A 16619-nucleotide genomic window follows, 5' to 3' on the forward strand; every position below is an offset into this window, starting at 1 on the left:
ACATCAGGAGAGAGCTGGTATCACGATATTCTGATGCTGTTGTGATTTTACTGTGACATCAGGACAGAGCTGCTATCATAATATTCTGATACTGTTGTGATATTACTGTCACATCAGGACAGTGCTGGTGTCATGATACTCTGATGCTGTTGTGACATGACTGTGACATCAGGAGAGAGCTGGTGTCATGATACTCTGATACTGTTGTGGTATTACTGTCATATCAGGACAGAGCTGGTATCACGATATTCTGATGTTGTTGTGATATTACTGTCACATCAGGAGAGAGCTGGTATCACGATACTCTGATACTGTTGTGACATGACTGTGACATCAGGAGAGAGCTGGTATCACGATACTCTGATACTGTTGTGACATGACTGTGACATCAGGAGAGAGCTGGTATCACGATACTCTGATACTGTTGTGACATGACTGTGACATCAGGAGAGAGCTGGTATTACGATATTCTGATGGTGTTGTGATATTACTGTCACATCAGGACAGAGCTGGTGTCATGATATTCTGATGTTGTTGTGATATGACTGTGACATCAGGAGAGAGCTGGTATCACGATATTCTGATGTTGTGATTTTAATGTCACATCAGGACATTGCCAGTATCATGATATTCTGACGTCTTGATGTCACTGTTAAAACTATACACAGCTGATATGACAGTATACTGATATTGTCTTAAAATTGCATTTGCATCAGGACCAATTCTGTCTCACAATATTTGGTTTTTGACAAGGTATTCTGATGTTGTGATATTACTGTCACATCAGGACAGAGCTGGTATCACGATATTCTGATGTTGTTGTGGTATTACTGTGACATCAGGACAGAGCTGGTATCACGATATTCTGATGTTGTTGTGATATTACTGTCACATCAGGACAGAGCTGGTGTCATGATATTCTGATGTTATGATTTTACTGTCACATCAGGACAGAGCTGGTATCACGATATTCTGATGCTGTTGTGACATGACTGTGACATCAGGAGAGAGCTGGTATCATGACATTCTGATGATGTTGTGATTTTACTGTCACATCAGGACAGAGCTGGTATCATGACATTCTGATGCTGTTGTGATTTTACTGTCACATCAGGACAGAGCTGGTGTCATGATATTCTGATGTTGTGATTTTACTGTCACATCAGGACAGAGCTGGTATCATGACATTCTGATGCTGTTGTGATTTTACTGTCACATCAGGACAGAGCTGGTGTCATGATATTCTGATGTTGTTGTGACATGACTGTGACATCAGGACAGAGCTGGTATCATGACATTCTGATGTTGTTGTGATCTTACTGTCATTGCCAGTATCATGATATTCTGATTTTGTTGTGACATGACTGTGACATCAGGACAGAGCCTGTATCATGGTACTCTGAAATTGTCACAAAATTAATGTCACATCACGACATTTCCCGTATCAGGATATTCTGATGCTGTCACTTATTACTGTGAAAACCATACACAGCTGATATCACGATCCTCGTGATGTTTACACACGTCCGTAAAACCACTCCTGAATGTCCAGGGAGAGGAGAGAGGAAGACCAGTTCTCAAATCCACTCAAATCTCAAATCGCGGCCACGTCGCTCATCCAGACCTCTCCAGGACACGGCAAAGACTCGCAGAGCCCCAAAAGCGCAGCCACGAAGCAGAACCCCACAACTACTACCTCTGACAGAAGCCCCACCTGCCCCAGCGCAGTCCCCGGTCACCGCACTGCCTGACGTTGTGTGCTTTCGTAGCTGTTAGATCGGCTGTTGTTCCTTCTGTTGTTATAGTGTTTTCATAAACAAAAATAAAAACATTTCATTCAAAAAAGAACGGACATGTGTGTCCTTCATGTGTTTATCAACACTCATCCATGTACCCTCAATGTACTGGAGTGTCCAGTCAGTGTGTCTGTATGAACCCCTCTCTCTCAGTGCAGTGTTAATGTACTGGAGTGTCCAGTCAGTGTGTCTGTATTAACCCCTCTCTCTCAGTGCAGTGTTAATGTACTGGAGTGTCCAGTCAGTGTGTCTGTATGAACCCCTCTCTCTCAGTGCAGTGTTAATGTACTGGAGTGTCCAGTCAGTGTGTCTGTATGAACCCCTCTCTCTCAGTGCAGTGTTAATGTACTGGAGTGTCCAGTCAGTCAGTGTGTCTGTATGAACCCCTCTCTCTCAGTGCAGTGTTAATGTACTGGAGTGTCCAGTCAGTGTGTCTGTATTAACCCCTCTCTCTCAGTGCAGTGTTAATGTGCTGGAGTGTCCAGTCAGTGTGTCTGTATGAACCCCTCTCTCTCAGTGCAGTGTTAATGTACTGGAGTGTCCAGTCAGTCAGTGTGTCTGTATGAACCCCTCTCTCTCAGTGCAGTGTTAATGTACTGGAGTGTCCAGTCAGTGTGTCTGTATGAACCCCTCTCTCTCAGTGCAGTGTTAATGTACTGGAGTGTCCAGTCAGTGTGTCTGTATGAACCCCTCTCTCTCAGTGCAGTGTTAATGTACTGGAGTGTCCAGTCAGTGTGTCTGTATTAACCCCTCTCTCTCAGTGCAGTGTTAATGTACTGGAGTGTCCAGTCAGTCAGTGTGTCTGTATGAACCCCTCTCTCTCAGTGCAGTGTTAATGTACTGGAGTGTCCAGTCAGTCAGAGTGTCTGTATGAACCCCTCTCTCACAGTGCAGTGTTAATGTACTGGAGTGTCCAGTCAGTGTGTCTGTATGAACCCCTCTCTCTCAGTGCAGTGTTAATGTACTGGAGTGTCCAGTCAGTCAGTGTGTCTGTATGAACCCCTCTCTCTCAGTGCAGTGTTAATGTACTGGAGTGTCCAGTCAGTCAGTGTGTCTGTATGAACCCCTCTCTCTCAGTGCAGTACTAATCCAGCCCTTTCTCTTCAGTCTTCCAGAGATATGCAGTGCTGTTTGACCCAGCTCTCTGTAGGTGAATGCAGTTCAGAGTGACCTCACTCCGCTCTCCAGCAGGGTACAATGGGGGGCTTATGGTCATAAAGGCCCTGTAGTTCAGAGCTCTCAGGCCATTGTCAGTCCGAGCTATAGAGAGTAAACTACAGAGCACACAATGTTACACACACAAACACACGTATAGACTCGCACAGTTAGAAAAACACATTCAGACACACACAGAGACACACACTTACACAGTTAGATGTAAACTCACATAGACACACAGACACACACGAGAGCTGAGAGCAGTATACACACACACAGACACACACAAGAGCTGACAGCAGTATACACACACACAGACACACACACAAGAGCTGACAGCAGTATACACACACACAGACACACAAGAGCTGACAGCAGTATACACACACCGACAGACACACAAGAGCTGACAGCAGTATACACACACACAGACACACAAGAGCTGACAGCAGTATACACACAGACACACACAAGAGCTGACAGCATTATACACACACACACAGACACACACGAGAGCTGACAAAAGTATACACACACAGACACACACACAAGAGCTGACAGCAGTATATACACACACAGACACACACACAGACACACACGAGAGCTGACAAAAGTATACACACACAGACATACACACAAGAGCTGACAGCAGTATATACACACACACAGACACACAAGAGCTGACAGCAGTATACACACAGACACACACAAGAGCTGACAGCAGTATACACACACACAGAGACACACAAGAGCTGACAGCAATATACACACACACAAGAGCTGACAGCAGTATACACACACAGACACACACACGAGAGCTGACAGCAGTATACACACACACAGACACACACACGAGCTGACAGCAGTATACACACACAGACAGACACACGAGAGCTGTCAGCAGTATACACACACACACAAGAGAGCTGACAGCAGTATACACACACACAGACACACAGAAGAGCTAACAGCAGTATACAGACACACACAAGAGCTGACAGCAGTATACACAGACACACACACAAGAGCTGACAGCATTATACACACACACAGAGACACACAAGAGCTGACAGCATTATACACACACACAGAGACACACAAGAGCTGACAGCAGTATACACACACTGACACACACAAGAGCTGACAGCAGTATACACACACACAGACACACACACACAAGAGCTGACAGCATTATACACACACACAGAGACACACAAGAGCTGACAGCATTATACACACACACAGAGACACACAAGAGCTGACAGCAGTATACACACACTGACACACACAAGAGCTGACAACAGTATACACACACACAGACACACACACAAGAGCTGACAGCATTATACACACACACAGACGCACACAAGAGCTGACAGCAGTATACACACACACAGACACACACACACAAGAGCTGACAGCATTATACACACACACAGACACACACAAGAGCTGACAGCAGTATACACACACACAGACACACAAGAGCTAACAGCAGTATACACACAGACACACACAAGAGCTGACAGCAGTATACACACACACAGACACACAAGAGCTGACAGCAGTATACACACAGACACACACAAGAGCTGACAGCAGTATACACACACACACGAGAGCTGACAGCAGTATACACACACAGACACACACACAAGAGCTGACAGCAGTATACACACACAAGAGCTGATAGCAGTATACACACACACAGACACACACACAAGATCTGCAGCAGTATACACACACAGACACACACAAGAGCTGACAGCAGTATACACACACATAGACACACACAAGAGCTGACAGCAGTATACACACACACAGACACACACAAGAGCAGACAGCAGTATACACACACAGACACACACACACAAGAGCTGACAGCAGTATACGCACACACAGACACACACACAAGAGCTGACAGCAGTATACACACACACAGACACACAAACAAGAGATGACAACAGTATACACACACACAGGCACACACACAAGAGCTGACAGCAGTATACACAGACACATGAGAGCTGTCAGCAGTATACACACAAACACAGACACACGAGCTGACAGCAGTATACACACACAGACACACACACACACAAGAGAGCTGACAGCAGTATACACACACACAGACACACAAACAAGAGCTGACAGCAGTATACACACACAGAGACACACACACAAGAGCTGACAGCAGTATACACACACACAGACACACAAACAAGAGCTGACAGCAGTATACACACACAGAGACACACACACAAGAGCTGACAGCAGTATACACACACAGACACACACACAAGAGCTGACAGCAGTATACACACACAGAGACACACACACAAGGGCTGACAGCAGTATACACACACACAGACACACACACAAGAGCTGACAGCAGTATACACACACACAGACACACACACAAGAGCTGACAGCAGTATACACACACAGAGACACACACAAGAGCTGACAGCAGTATACACACACACAGACACACACACAAGAGCTGACAGCAGTATACACACACAGAGACACACACACAAGAGCTGACAGCAGTATACACACACACAGACACACACACAAGAGCTGACAGCAGTATACACACAGTTTCTCCCCATAGGCGTTTTAAACGCCGCTCGCTGTCCTGTGCTGCCGCCTGCTGGCCGCCCTGGGGAATTGCAGGTGACCGTCTTTGACTTGGCCGCCGTGCGCTTCTCCGCGCGACCGCACTCGTGTCCGCCCGGGCCGCCGCGGGTCCTGTCCGGGCCGAGCCGAGCCGAGCCGAGCCGAGCGCGCGGGCGCCCGCAGTGCGTGAGTCATCGTGCGAGGCGTGCTGCCACACACGCGCGCGCGTGTGCGCGGTCGCGGGACAGAGGCGGGGGGAGAGGGGGCGGGAGGAGAGAGAGAGAGAGAGAGGGGAGTACAGGTGTCTCCCGCCAGCCCGCGCGGCTCGGCTCAGTCGTCAGCGGCAGGGAAGCGCGTTACTACAGACACCCGGGCTTCCACGCACCGACAGACACCCGCGACCACACGCGCGGACAGCAGCCCAGACACCCGCGACCACACGCGCGGACAACAGACCAGAGACACCGGCGCTCACAGACACGGACACCTGAGGACACGCACAGACAGACACCCACTAGAGCCCACGCACAGACACCTGCGCTCACGCAAACAGGCGCAAACAGGGGGCTGCAGGTTTACACGCGCGCACGGGTCGGTCCGGCGCATAGGTGTGGGAAAAAACCACCGGGACTCTCGCGCTCCCGCCCCCGGGCGAGCAGTGGTGTTCACGCGCTCGGGCACGCCGGGAGAGCCGCGGGCGGACACCCACGCGTGGACCGAGGGCGGAGCCGGCGGTGGTGCGTGGTCCAGCGCGGCCCGGAGCGGTGAGTGGGGCGGTACCCCGCGGGGCAGGGGGCGTGTAACGGTCACGGAATGTCGCAGCAGGTCGCCTCTGGCGAGAAGGTGCGGCTGTCGTACGGGAGGAGCAGCAGGGAGCTCTGGGTCCGAGTCCAACCTGGGGAACCCTCTGTGTGGAGCCTGCACGTTCTCTGTGTGTTGGTGTGGGTTAGCGGCCACCCTCCTGACTCGCCCGCCCCGTGAATCTGTGTGTCTGTGTGTACTTGTGTGTCTGTACAGCATGTGTGTGTGTCTGTGTGTGCTTGTGTGGCGATGTGCATGTGGGTGAGTGTGTGTGTGTGTTTATTTGCATGTGTATGTGCACGCACCTCAGTGCGAGCGGCTGTGTGTGTGTGTGTGTTCGTGGTTCTGCGTGTGTGCATGCATGTGCCTCTGTGAAAGTGTGTGTGTGTGTGAGTGTGAGAGTGAGTCTGTGGTTCTGTGTGTGTGCATGCATGTGCCTCTGTGAAAGTGTGTGTCAGTGCCTGTGTGTATCGGTGTGTGAGTTTGTGGTTCTGTGTGTGTGTCAGTGCCTGTGTGTGTGTCTGTGTGTGAGTTTGTGGTTCTGCGTCAGTGCCTGTGTGTGGAGGTGTGTGTGTATCTGTGTGTGTGTGTCAGTGCCTGTGTGTGTATCTGTGTGTGTGTGAGAGAGTTTGTGGTTTTGTGTATGTGCATTCATGTGTCTTTGTGGAGGTGTATGTATCTTTGTGTGTCAGTTCCTGTGTGTGTGAGGTGTGTGTACTGTATGTCACTGCCTGTGTGTGTGAGGTGTGTGTATGTCAGTGCCTGTGTGTGTATCTGTGTGTGTGGAGGTGTGTGTGTCAGTCCCTGTGTGTGAGGTGTGTATCTGTCTGTGAGTCTGTGTGTGTGTGTGTGTGTGTGTGTGTGTGTGTGTCTGTGTGTGTGTGTGGTGTGTGAGGGAGTGTATCTGTGTGTGTGTGGTGTGTATCTGTCTGTGAGTCTGTGTATCTGTGTGTGTGGTGTGTGAGGGTGTGTATCTGTGTGTGTGTGTTTGTGTGTGTGTGGTGTGTATCTGTCTGTGTGTCTGTGTGTGTGGTGTGTGAGGGAGTGTATCTGTGTGTGTGGTGTGTAAGGGTGTGTATCTGTATCTGTGTGTGTGTGTGGTGTGTATCTGTCTGTGAGTCTGTGTATCTGTGTGTGTGGTGTGTGTGTGTGGTGTGTGAGGGAGTGTATCTGTGTGAGTGGTGTGTATCTGCCTGTACCCCTGTACCTCCTTACCCGTGTCCCCCTGTCCCTGTACCCCTGTACCCCTGTGTCCCCGGTTCTGGACCAGGTGTCTGGTCAGTATTCAGATCCCCAGGCTGACAAGCTGTGTGGACCGGCGCCTGACCCGGTTCTGGACCAGGTGTCTGGTCAGTATTCAGATCCCCAGCCTGACAAGCTGTGTGGACCGGCGCCTGACCCGGTTCTGGACCAGGTGTCTGGTCAGTATTCAGATCCCCAGGCTGACAAGCTGTGTGGACCGGCGCCTGACCCGGTTCTGGACCAGGTGTCTGGTCAGTATTCAGATCCCCAGGCTGACAAGCTGTGTGGACCGGCGCCTGACCCGGTTCTGGACCAGGTGTCTGGTGTCAGTATTCAGATCCCCAGGCTGACCCGGTTCTGTAGTGCCTGGCAGATGCGGTGTGGGGGACTGGGGTACCTCTCTCCCTGCTCACAGGATCTGGAGAGCGACGCGGCCACGCAGGAGGCCGGGCTGAGCTGCCCTCCTCCACACACAGGCGGCCCAGGCTGTCGCTAATTAATGACCTGCTCTTAATCAGCTCCTCTCCTCTCCCCCCCGTCAGCGCAACATGACTCTCTCCAGCGCCCCCCCCCATCGCAGAGGCAGCACTCCCCTGCCCATCAAGCACCAGCTCAGGAGGGAGGAGGCCGTGTCCGAGGACGGCGACTGGACGTCCGGCCTCGCCGGGCCGAGCCCTCCGCCAATCAGCTTCGGCCCCGCCTCTGAAGAGGCAGAGGGCGGAGACAAGGACGCGGGGGAGACAGGCTGCCCCCCCGACAGGGATGAAGACGGACCAGTTCGGATCGCGCTCCTGGGGCAGAACGGGGTGGGGAAGTCCTCGCTCGCCAGCGCCCTCTCTGGGATAAACGACAGAACTGCATCCGTCGACTCCGACAATGTTGTTGGTAAATTAACACTGACAGAGCAGTGTGAGACTCTCCAGGCTGGACTGGACTGACTGGACTGTGATCTTGATTAGTGATTAACTGAGATTATAATCAGACTCCACTGACACTGACAGAGCAGTGTGAGACACTCCAGGCTGGACTGGACTGACTGGACTGTGATCTTGATTAGTGATTAACTGAGATTATAATCAGACTCCACTGACACTGACAGAGCAGTGTGAGACACTCCAGGCTGGACTGGACTGACTGGACTGTGATCTTGATCAGTGATTAACTGAGATTATAATCAGACTCCACTGACACTGACAGAGCAGTGTGAGACTCTCCAGGCTGGACTGGACTGACTGGACTGTGATCTTGATTAGTGATTAACTGAGATTATAATCAGACTCCACTGACACTGACAGAGCAGTGTGAGACTCTCCAGGCTGGACTGGACTGACTGGACTGTGATCTTGATTAGTGATTAACTGAGATTATAATCAGACTCCACTGACACTGACAGAGCAGTGTGAGACTCTCCAGGCTGGACTGGACTGACTGGACTGTGATCTTGATTAGTGATTAACTGAGATTATAATCAGACTCCACTGACACTGACAGAGCAGTGTGAGACTCTCCAGGCTGGACTGGACTGACTGGACTGTGATCTTGATTAGTGATTAACTGAGATTATAATCAGACTCATTGACACTGACAGAGCAGTGTGAGACACTCCAGGCTGGACTGGACTGACTGGACTGTGATCTTGATTAATGATTAACTGAGATTATAATCAGACTCCACTGACACTGACAGAGCAGTGTGAGACACTCCAGGCTGGACTGGACTGACTGGACTGTGATCTTGATTAGTGATTAACTGAGATTATAATCAGACTCCACTGACACTGACAGAGCAGTGTGAGACACTCCAGGCTGGACTGGACTGACTGGACTGTGATCTTGATTAGTGATTAACTGAGATTATAATCAGACTCCACTGACACTGACAGAGCAGTGTGAGACTCTCCAGGCTGGACTGGACTGACTGGACTGTGATCTTGATTAGTGATTAACTGAGATTATAATCAGACTCCACTGACACTGACAGAGCAGTGTGAGACTCTCCAGGCTGGACTGGACTGACTGGACTGTGATCTTGATTAGTGATTAACTGAGATTATAATCAGACTCCACTGACACTGACAGAGCAGTGTGAGACTCTCCAGGCTGGACTGGACTGACTGGACTGTGATCTTGATTAGTGATTAACTGAGATTATAATCAGACTCATTGACACTGACAGAGCAGTGTGAGACACTCCAGGCTGGACTGGACTGACTGGACTGTGATCTTGATTAATGATTAACTGAGATTATAATCAGACTCCACTGACACTGACAGAGCAGTGTGAGACACTCCAGGCTGGACTGGACTGACTGGACTGTGATCTTGATTAGTGATTAACTGAGATTATAATCAGACTCCACTGACACTGACAGAGCAGTGTGAGACACTCCAGGCTGGACTGGACTGACTGGACTGTGATCTTGATTAGTGATTAACTGAGATTATAATCAGACTCCACTGACACTGACAGAGCAGTGTGAGACTCTCCAGGCTGGACTGGACTGACTGGACTGTGATCTTGATTAGTGATTAACTGAGATTATAATCAGACTCCACTGACACTGACAGAGCAGTGTGAGACTCTCCAGGCTGGACTGGACTGACTGGACTGTGATCTTGATTAGTGATTAACTGAGATTATAATCAGACTCCACTGACACTGACAGAGCAGTGTGAGACTCTCCAGGCTGGACTGGACTGACTGGACTGTGATCTTGATTAGTGATTAACTGAGATTATAATCAGACTCATTGACACTGACAGAGCAGTGTGAGACTCTCCAGGCTGGACTGGACTGACTGGACTGTGATCTTGATTAATGATTAACTGAGATTATAATCAGACTCCACTGACACTGACAGAGCAGTGTGAGACTCTCCAGGCTGGACTGGACTGACTGGACTGTGATCTTGATTAGTGATTAACTGAGATTATAATCAGACTCCACTGACACTGACAGAGCAGTGTGAGACACTCCAGGCTGGACTGGACTGACTGGACTGTGATCTTGATTAGTGATTAATTGAGATTATAATCAGACTCCACTGACACTGACAGAGCAGTGTGAGACTCTCCAGGCTGGACTGGACTGACTGGACTGTGATCTTGATTAGTGATTAACTGAGATTATAATCAGACTCCACTGACACTGACAGAGCAGTGTGAGACACTCCAGGCTAGACTGGACTGACTGGACTGTGATCTTGATTAGTGATTAACTGAGATTATAATCAGACTCCACTGACACTGACAGAGCAGTGTGAGACACTCCAGACTGGACTGGACTGACTGGACTGTGATCTTGATTAGTGATTAACTGAGATTATAATCAGACTCCACTGACACTGACAGAGCAGTGTGAGACATTACAGACTGGACTGAATGTACATTGACCATATTTTTATTTGAAATTATAATTCTAAAGCATTAAACAACTACTGATTATAATCTATACCAAGGAATTAAAGGCTGATGTGACTCTATTCCAGAAGATGGATATGTGAGGACAGTGATAGTGGATGAAGAGGAGGTAACCGTCATTATATACGACAACTGGAAACAGGTGGATCTCCGTCTCTATCTCTGAGATTGTGTGTTTAGTTGGTTCTGTTTTTTATGTATCAGTCTGTGTGTCTGTATTAACCCCTCTCTCTCAGTGCAGTGTTAATGTACTGGAGTGTCCAGTCAGTCAGTGTGTCTGTATTAACCCCTCTCTCTCAGTGCAGTGTTAATGTACTGGAGTGTCCAGTCAGTGTGTCTGTATTAACCCCTCTCTCTCAGTGCAGTGTTAATGTACTGGAGTGTCCAGTCAGTGTGTCTGTATGAACCCCTCTCTCTCAGTGCAGTGTTAATGTACTGGAGTGTCCAGTCAGTCAGTGTGTCTGTATGAACCCCTCTCTCTCAGTGCAGTGTTAATGTACTGGAGTGTCCAGTCAGTGTGTCTGTATTAACCCCTCTCTCTCAGTGCAGTGTTAATGTACTGGAGTGTCCAGTCAGTCAGTGTGTCTGTATGAGCCCCTCTCTCTCAGTGCAGTGTTAATGTGCTGGAGTGTCCAGTCAGTCAGTGTGTCTGTATGAACCCCTCTCTCTCAGTGCAGTGTTCATGTACTGCAGTGTCCAGTCAGTCAGTGTGTCTGTATGAACCCCTCTCTCTCAGTGCAGTGTTAATGTACTGGAGTGTCCAGTCAGTGTGTCTGTATGAACCCCTCTCTCTCAGTGCAGTGTTAATGTACTGGAGTGTCCAGTCAGTCAGTGTGTCTGTATGAGCCCCTCTCTCTCAGTGCAGTGTTAATGTGCTGGAGTGTCCAGTCAGTCAGTGTGTCTGTATGAACCCCTCTCTCTCAGTGCAGTGTTAACGTACTGGAGTGTCCAGTCAGTCAGTGTGTCTGTATGAACCCCTCTCTCTCAGTGCAGTGTTAATGTACTGGAGTGTCCAGTCAGTCAGTGTGTCTGTATTAACCCCTCTCTCTCCAACAGGACCTGTCTCTGCTGAACTGTGAAGTGTGTTTGCTGGTGTTCTCAGTGACAGACAGGCGCAGTTTCCATCGTGCAGCACAACTCCGCCTCCAACTGCGCGAGAGTCACCCCCAAACCCCCATCATCCTCGTGGGGAACAAGACTGACCTGGTGAGGTCACGGGAGGTCAGCGCAGAGGGTGAGCCAGCTTTGTGTTGTGGCTTCATGCAATGAAATTTCTTTATACAGTATGTCTAAATGGACACTCTGCTGTACAGGCTGGTCTCCCTGACAACTCCCCTTCATTGAGATGAGGTACAGTTTCTCTCTCCTCCTGATCTGTGCAGGTTGGGGTACAGTCTGGGGTACAGTTTCTCTCTGCTCCCCTGGTGTGCAGGTTGGGGTGCAGTCTGGGATACAGTTTTTCTCTCCTCCTGATCTGTGCAGGTTGGGGTACAGTCTGGGGTACAGTTTCTCTCTCCTCCCCCTGATCTGTGCAGGTTAGGGTAATGTACTGACTGGACTGTGATCTTGATTAGTCATTAACTGAGACTGTAATCAGACTCCACTGACACTGACAGAGCAGTGTGAGACTCTCCAGGCTGGACTGGACTGACTGGACTGTGATCTTGATTAGTGATTAACTGAGATTATAATCAGACTCCACTGACACTGACAGAGCAGTGTGAGACTCTCCAGGCTCGTGCAGTGTTAGTGTCCAGTCAGTGTGTCTGTATTAACCCCTCTCTCTCAGTGCAGTGTTAATGTACTGGAGTGTCCAGTCAGTCAGTGTGTCTGTATGAACCCCTCTCTCTCAGTGCAGTGTTAATGTACTGGAGTGTCCAGTCAGTGTGTCTGTATGAACCCCTCTCTCTCAGTGCAGTGTTAATGTACTGGAGTGTCCAGTCAGTCAGTGTGTCTGTATGAACCCCTCTCTCTCAGTGCAGTGTTAATGTACTGGAGTGTCCAGTCAGTGTGTCTGTATGAACCCCTCTCTCTCAGTGCAGTGTTAATGTACTGGAGTGTCCAGTCAGTGTGTCTGTATGAACCCCTCTCTCTCAGTGCAGTGTTAATGTACTGGAGTGTCCAGTCAGTGTGTCTGTATGAACCCCTCTCTCTCAGTGCAGTGTTAATGTACTGGAGTGTCCAGTCAGTCAGTGTGTGTGTATTAACCCCTCTCTCTCTGTCTCTCTCAGAGGCTCATTCCAGTGCTCTCCTGTTTGAGTGTCAGTACTATGAGATCTCTGCTTCTCTGGATCACTGCACCTCCGAGCTCCTCGAGGGAGCTGTCCGCTGTGCACGGGGCTGGTCCACCTGGCAACCAGGCAGCGGGGGGGTCGGTGGTGTGTTTGGGCTGGTCAGAAGGGAGAGTCTGACCTCAAGGGCTAAGAGGTTTCTGTCCAGTCTAGTTCCACGTTATCCCAGTAGTGCAGGACGATTCTTTCGGCAGAAGTCACGTTCTTGTCATGATCTTAGCTCTCTGTGATACTGAGAGGGATGGAGAGACACTGAGAAGATAAGGAAACACTGAACATAGAAACCTATACAAGACAAAGATTAATAAAAACCCTGAAATAAACACTAGAGACTCTCCTCACACAGAGAGATTAATACAGACACTAATATAGACCCTAGAGACATTCCTCACATAGAGAGATTAATACAGACCCTAATGTAGACCCTAGAGACACTCCTCACACAGAGAGATTAATACAGACACTAATATAGACCCTAGAGACACTCCTCACATAGAGAGATTAATACAGACCCTAATATAGACCCTAGAGACACTCCTCACACAGAGAGATTAATACAGACACTAATATAGACCCTAGAGACACTCCTCACACAGAGAGATTAATACAGATCCTTATATAGACCCTAGAGACACTCCTCACACAGAGACATTTATACAGATCCTTATATAGACCCTAGAGACACTCCTCACACAGAGATTAATACAGACCCTAATATAGACCCTAGAGACACTCCTCACACAGAGAGATGAATACAGACACTAATATAGACCCTAGAGACTCTCCTTATAAAGAGAGATTAATACAGACCCTAGAGACACTCCTCATGAAGAGAGATTAATACAGACACTAATATAGACCCTACAGACACTCCTCACATAGAGAGATTAATACAGACCCTAATATAGACCCTAGAGACACCCCTCACACAGAGAGATTAATACAGACCCTAATATAGACCCTAGAGACACTCCTCACACAGAGAGATTAATACAGACACTAATATAGACCCTAGAGACACCCCTCACACAGAGAGATTAATACAGACACTAATATAGACCCTAGAGACACTCCTCACACAGAGAGATTAATACAGACCCTAATATAGACCCTAGAGACACACCTCACACAGAGAGTTTAATACAGACCCTAATATAGACCCTAGAGACACTCCTTGCACAGAGAAATTAGTTTGGACCCTAGAGACACAATTAAGATGGATTTATATAGGCCCTAATACATAAACATTATAGATACAACTAACACAGTCACCAGAAACATAATTAAAGAAAAAGATGAATATATACTTTGGATATGTCTCCTTCATGAAGTGTGATTTGACTGTTGTTGAGACCATAGAGTCACAACTAACACAAGCATTAATGCAATATCTAATTCAGACTAGTATTTATTCTGATTTTTGACCTCAGTCTATTCTGTCATATTTTAGTGGCATATATTGTACATTACACAAATCATATTTATAATTGTCTGTTAATAAGGACATAGGCAGAATTAACATTGGCACTAGCACTAGATTCTATAATATCTTCTCTACATGAAATGTATGTGCACAGTCAAATTATCTCATTACTAGAGGAGACAGTAAGAGAGGTCAGTAATAAACACAACAGGACAGGAGACACAGTGAGAGAGAGGAGATCACAGAGAAGCCCTCAGTAATATATACTACAGGACAGGAGACACAGTGAGAGAGAGAGAGGAGATCACAGAGAATCCCTCAGTAATAAACACACAACAGGACAGGAGACACAGTGAGAGAGAGGAGAGCACAGAGAATCCCTTGGTAATACACACACACAACAGGATAGGAGACACAGTGACAGAGAGAGGAGATCACAGAGAAGCCCTCAGTAATAAACACACACAACAGGACAGGAGACACAGTGAGAGAGAGGAGATCACAGAGAAGCCCTTGGTAATACATACTGTACAACAGGACAGGAGACACAGTGAGAGGGAGAGGAGATTGCAGAGAATCCCTCAGAAAGAAACACATTCGAACCGTCAGATGACAAAACTGCAGGAATGGAAAAGAGATTAATTTAATTTTAATTATATGTCATTCTTAAGCCATCTCACCTCAATACTTTGAATTTCAATATCTGTAAATATGATTACAATACTGTATCGTACAGGACTTGGGACTAGCTTGTCACACTTTGTTAAAGAATAAATATGATTTTGTTCAGATTTCTTCTAGTGTGTTTTGTGAAGGTTATTGATTGTAAATCTAAAGATTTCCACCAAGACCATCGGTTTGATAGCAATAGTCTGTCAGTGTGTAAGTATGTCAGTTACTGTCAGACACCCTGAGTACATCACTCAGTCACTGTGTCTGTCAGTGTGTAAGTATGTCAGTTACTGTCAGACACCCTGAGTACATCACTCAGTCACTGTGTCTGTCAGTGTGTAAGTATGTCAGTTACTGTCAGACACCCTGAGTACATCACTCAGTCACTGTGTCTGTCAGTGTGTAAGTATGTCAGTTACTGTCAGACACTCAGAGTACATCACTCAGTCACTGTGTCTGTCAGTGTGTAAGTATGTCAGTTACTGTCAGACACCCTGAGTACATCACTCAGTCACTGTGTGTGTCAGTGTGTAAGTATGTCAGTTACTGTCAGACACCCTGAGTACATCACTCAGTCACTGTGTCTGTCAGTGTGTAAGTATGTCAGTTACTGTCAGACACCCTGAGTACATCACTCAGTCACTGTGTCTGTCAGTGTGTAAGTATGTCAGTTACTGTCAGACACTCAGAGTACATCACTCAGTCACTGTGTCTGTCAGTGTGTAAGTATGTCAGTTACTGTCAGACACCCTGAGTACATCACTCAGTCACTGTGTCTGTCAGTGTGTAAGTATGTCAGTTACTGTCAGACACCCTGAGTACATCACTCAGTCACTGTGTGTGTCAGTGTGTAAGTATGTCAGTTACTGTCAGACACCCTGAGTACATCACTCAGTCACTGTGTCTGTCAGTGTGTAAGCATGTCAGTTACTGTCAGACACCCTGAGTACATCACTCAGTCACTGTCTGTCAGTGTGTAAGTATGTCAGTTACTGTCAGACACCCTGAGTACATCACTCAGTCACTGTGTCTGTCAGTGTGTAAGTATGTCAGTTACTGTCAGACACCCTGAGTACATCACTCAGTCACTGTGTCTGTCAGTGTGTAAGCATGTCAGTTACTGTCAGACACCCTGAGTACATCACTCAGTCACTGTGTGTGTCAGTGTGTAAGTATGTCAGTTACTGTCAGACAC

The 16619-nt window shown here is 47.9% G+C and overlaps 1 protein-coding gene across 2 annotated transcripts; it reads left to right on the forward strand.

Moving 5' to 3' along the window:
• The first annotated feature begins 5830 nt into the window (after nt 1-5830).
• rem2 (RAS (RAD and GEM)-like GTP binding 2) lies at nt 5831-15545 on the forward strand. Of its 2 annotated transcripts, none has more exons than XM_088916858.1 (5): nt 5831-6340; nt 8162-8504; nt 11107-11180; nt 12095-12272; nt 13270-15545. In XM_088916858.1, the coding sequence occupies exons 2-5, from the start codon at nt 8168-8170 to the stop codon at nt 13557-13559; spliced, it is 879 nt and encodes a 292-aa protein (XP_088772984.1). In that variant the 5' UTR covers nt 5831-6340; nt 8162-8167; the 3' UTR covers nt 13560-15545. The 2 variants fall into 2 exon arrangements, with proteins under 2 accessions (XP_088772984.1, XP_088772985.1); XM_088916859.1 differs by having other exon boundaries at nt 5838-6340; nt 11110-11180.
• The last annotated feature ends 1074 nt before the right edge of the window (nt 15546-16619 follow it).

Source organism: Atractosteus spatula, chromosome 5 (assembly GCF_055471065.1).
Source record: "Atractosteus spatula isolate fAtrSpa1 chromosome 5, fAtrSpa1.hap1, whole genome shotgun sequence".
Classification (NCBI taxonomy): Eukaryota; Metazoa; Chordata; class Actinopteri; order Semionotiformes; family Lepisosteidae; genus Atractosteus; species Atractosteus spatula.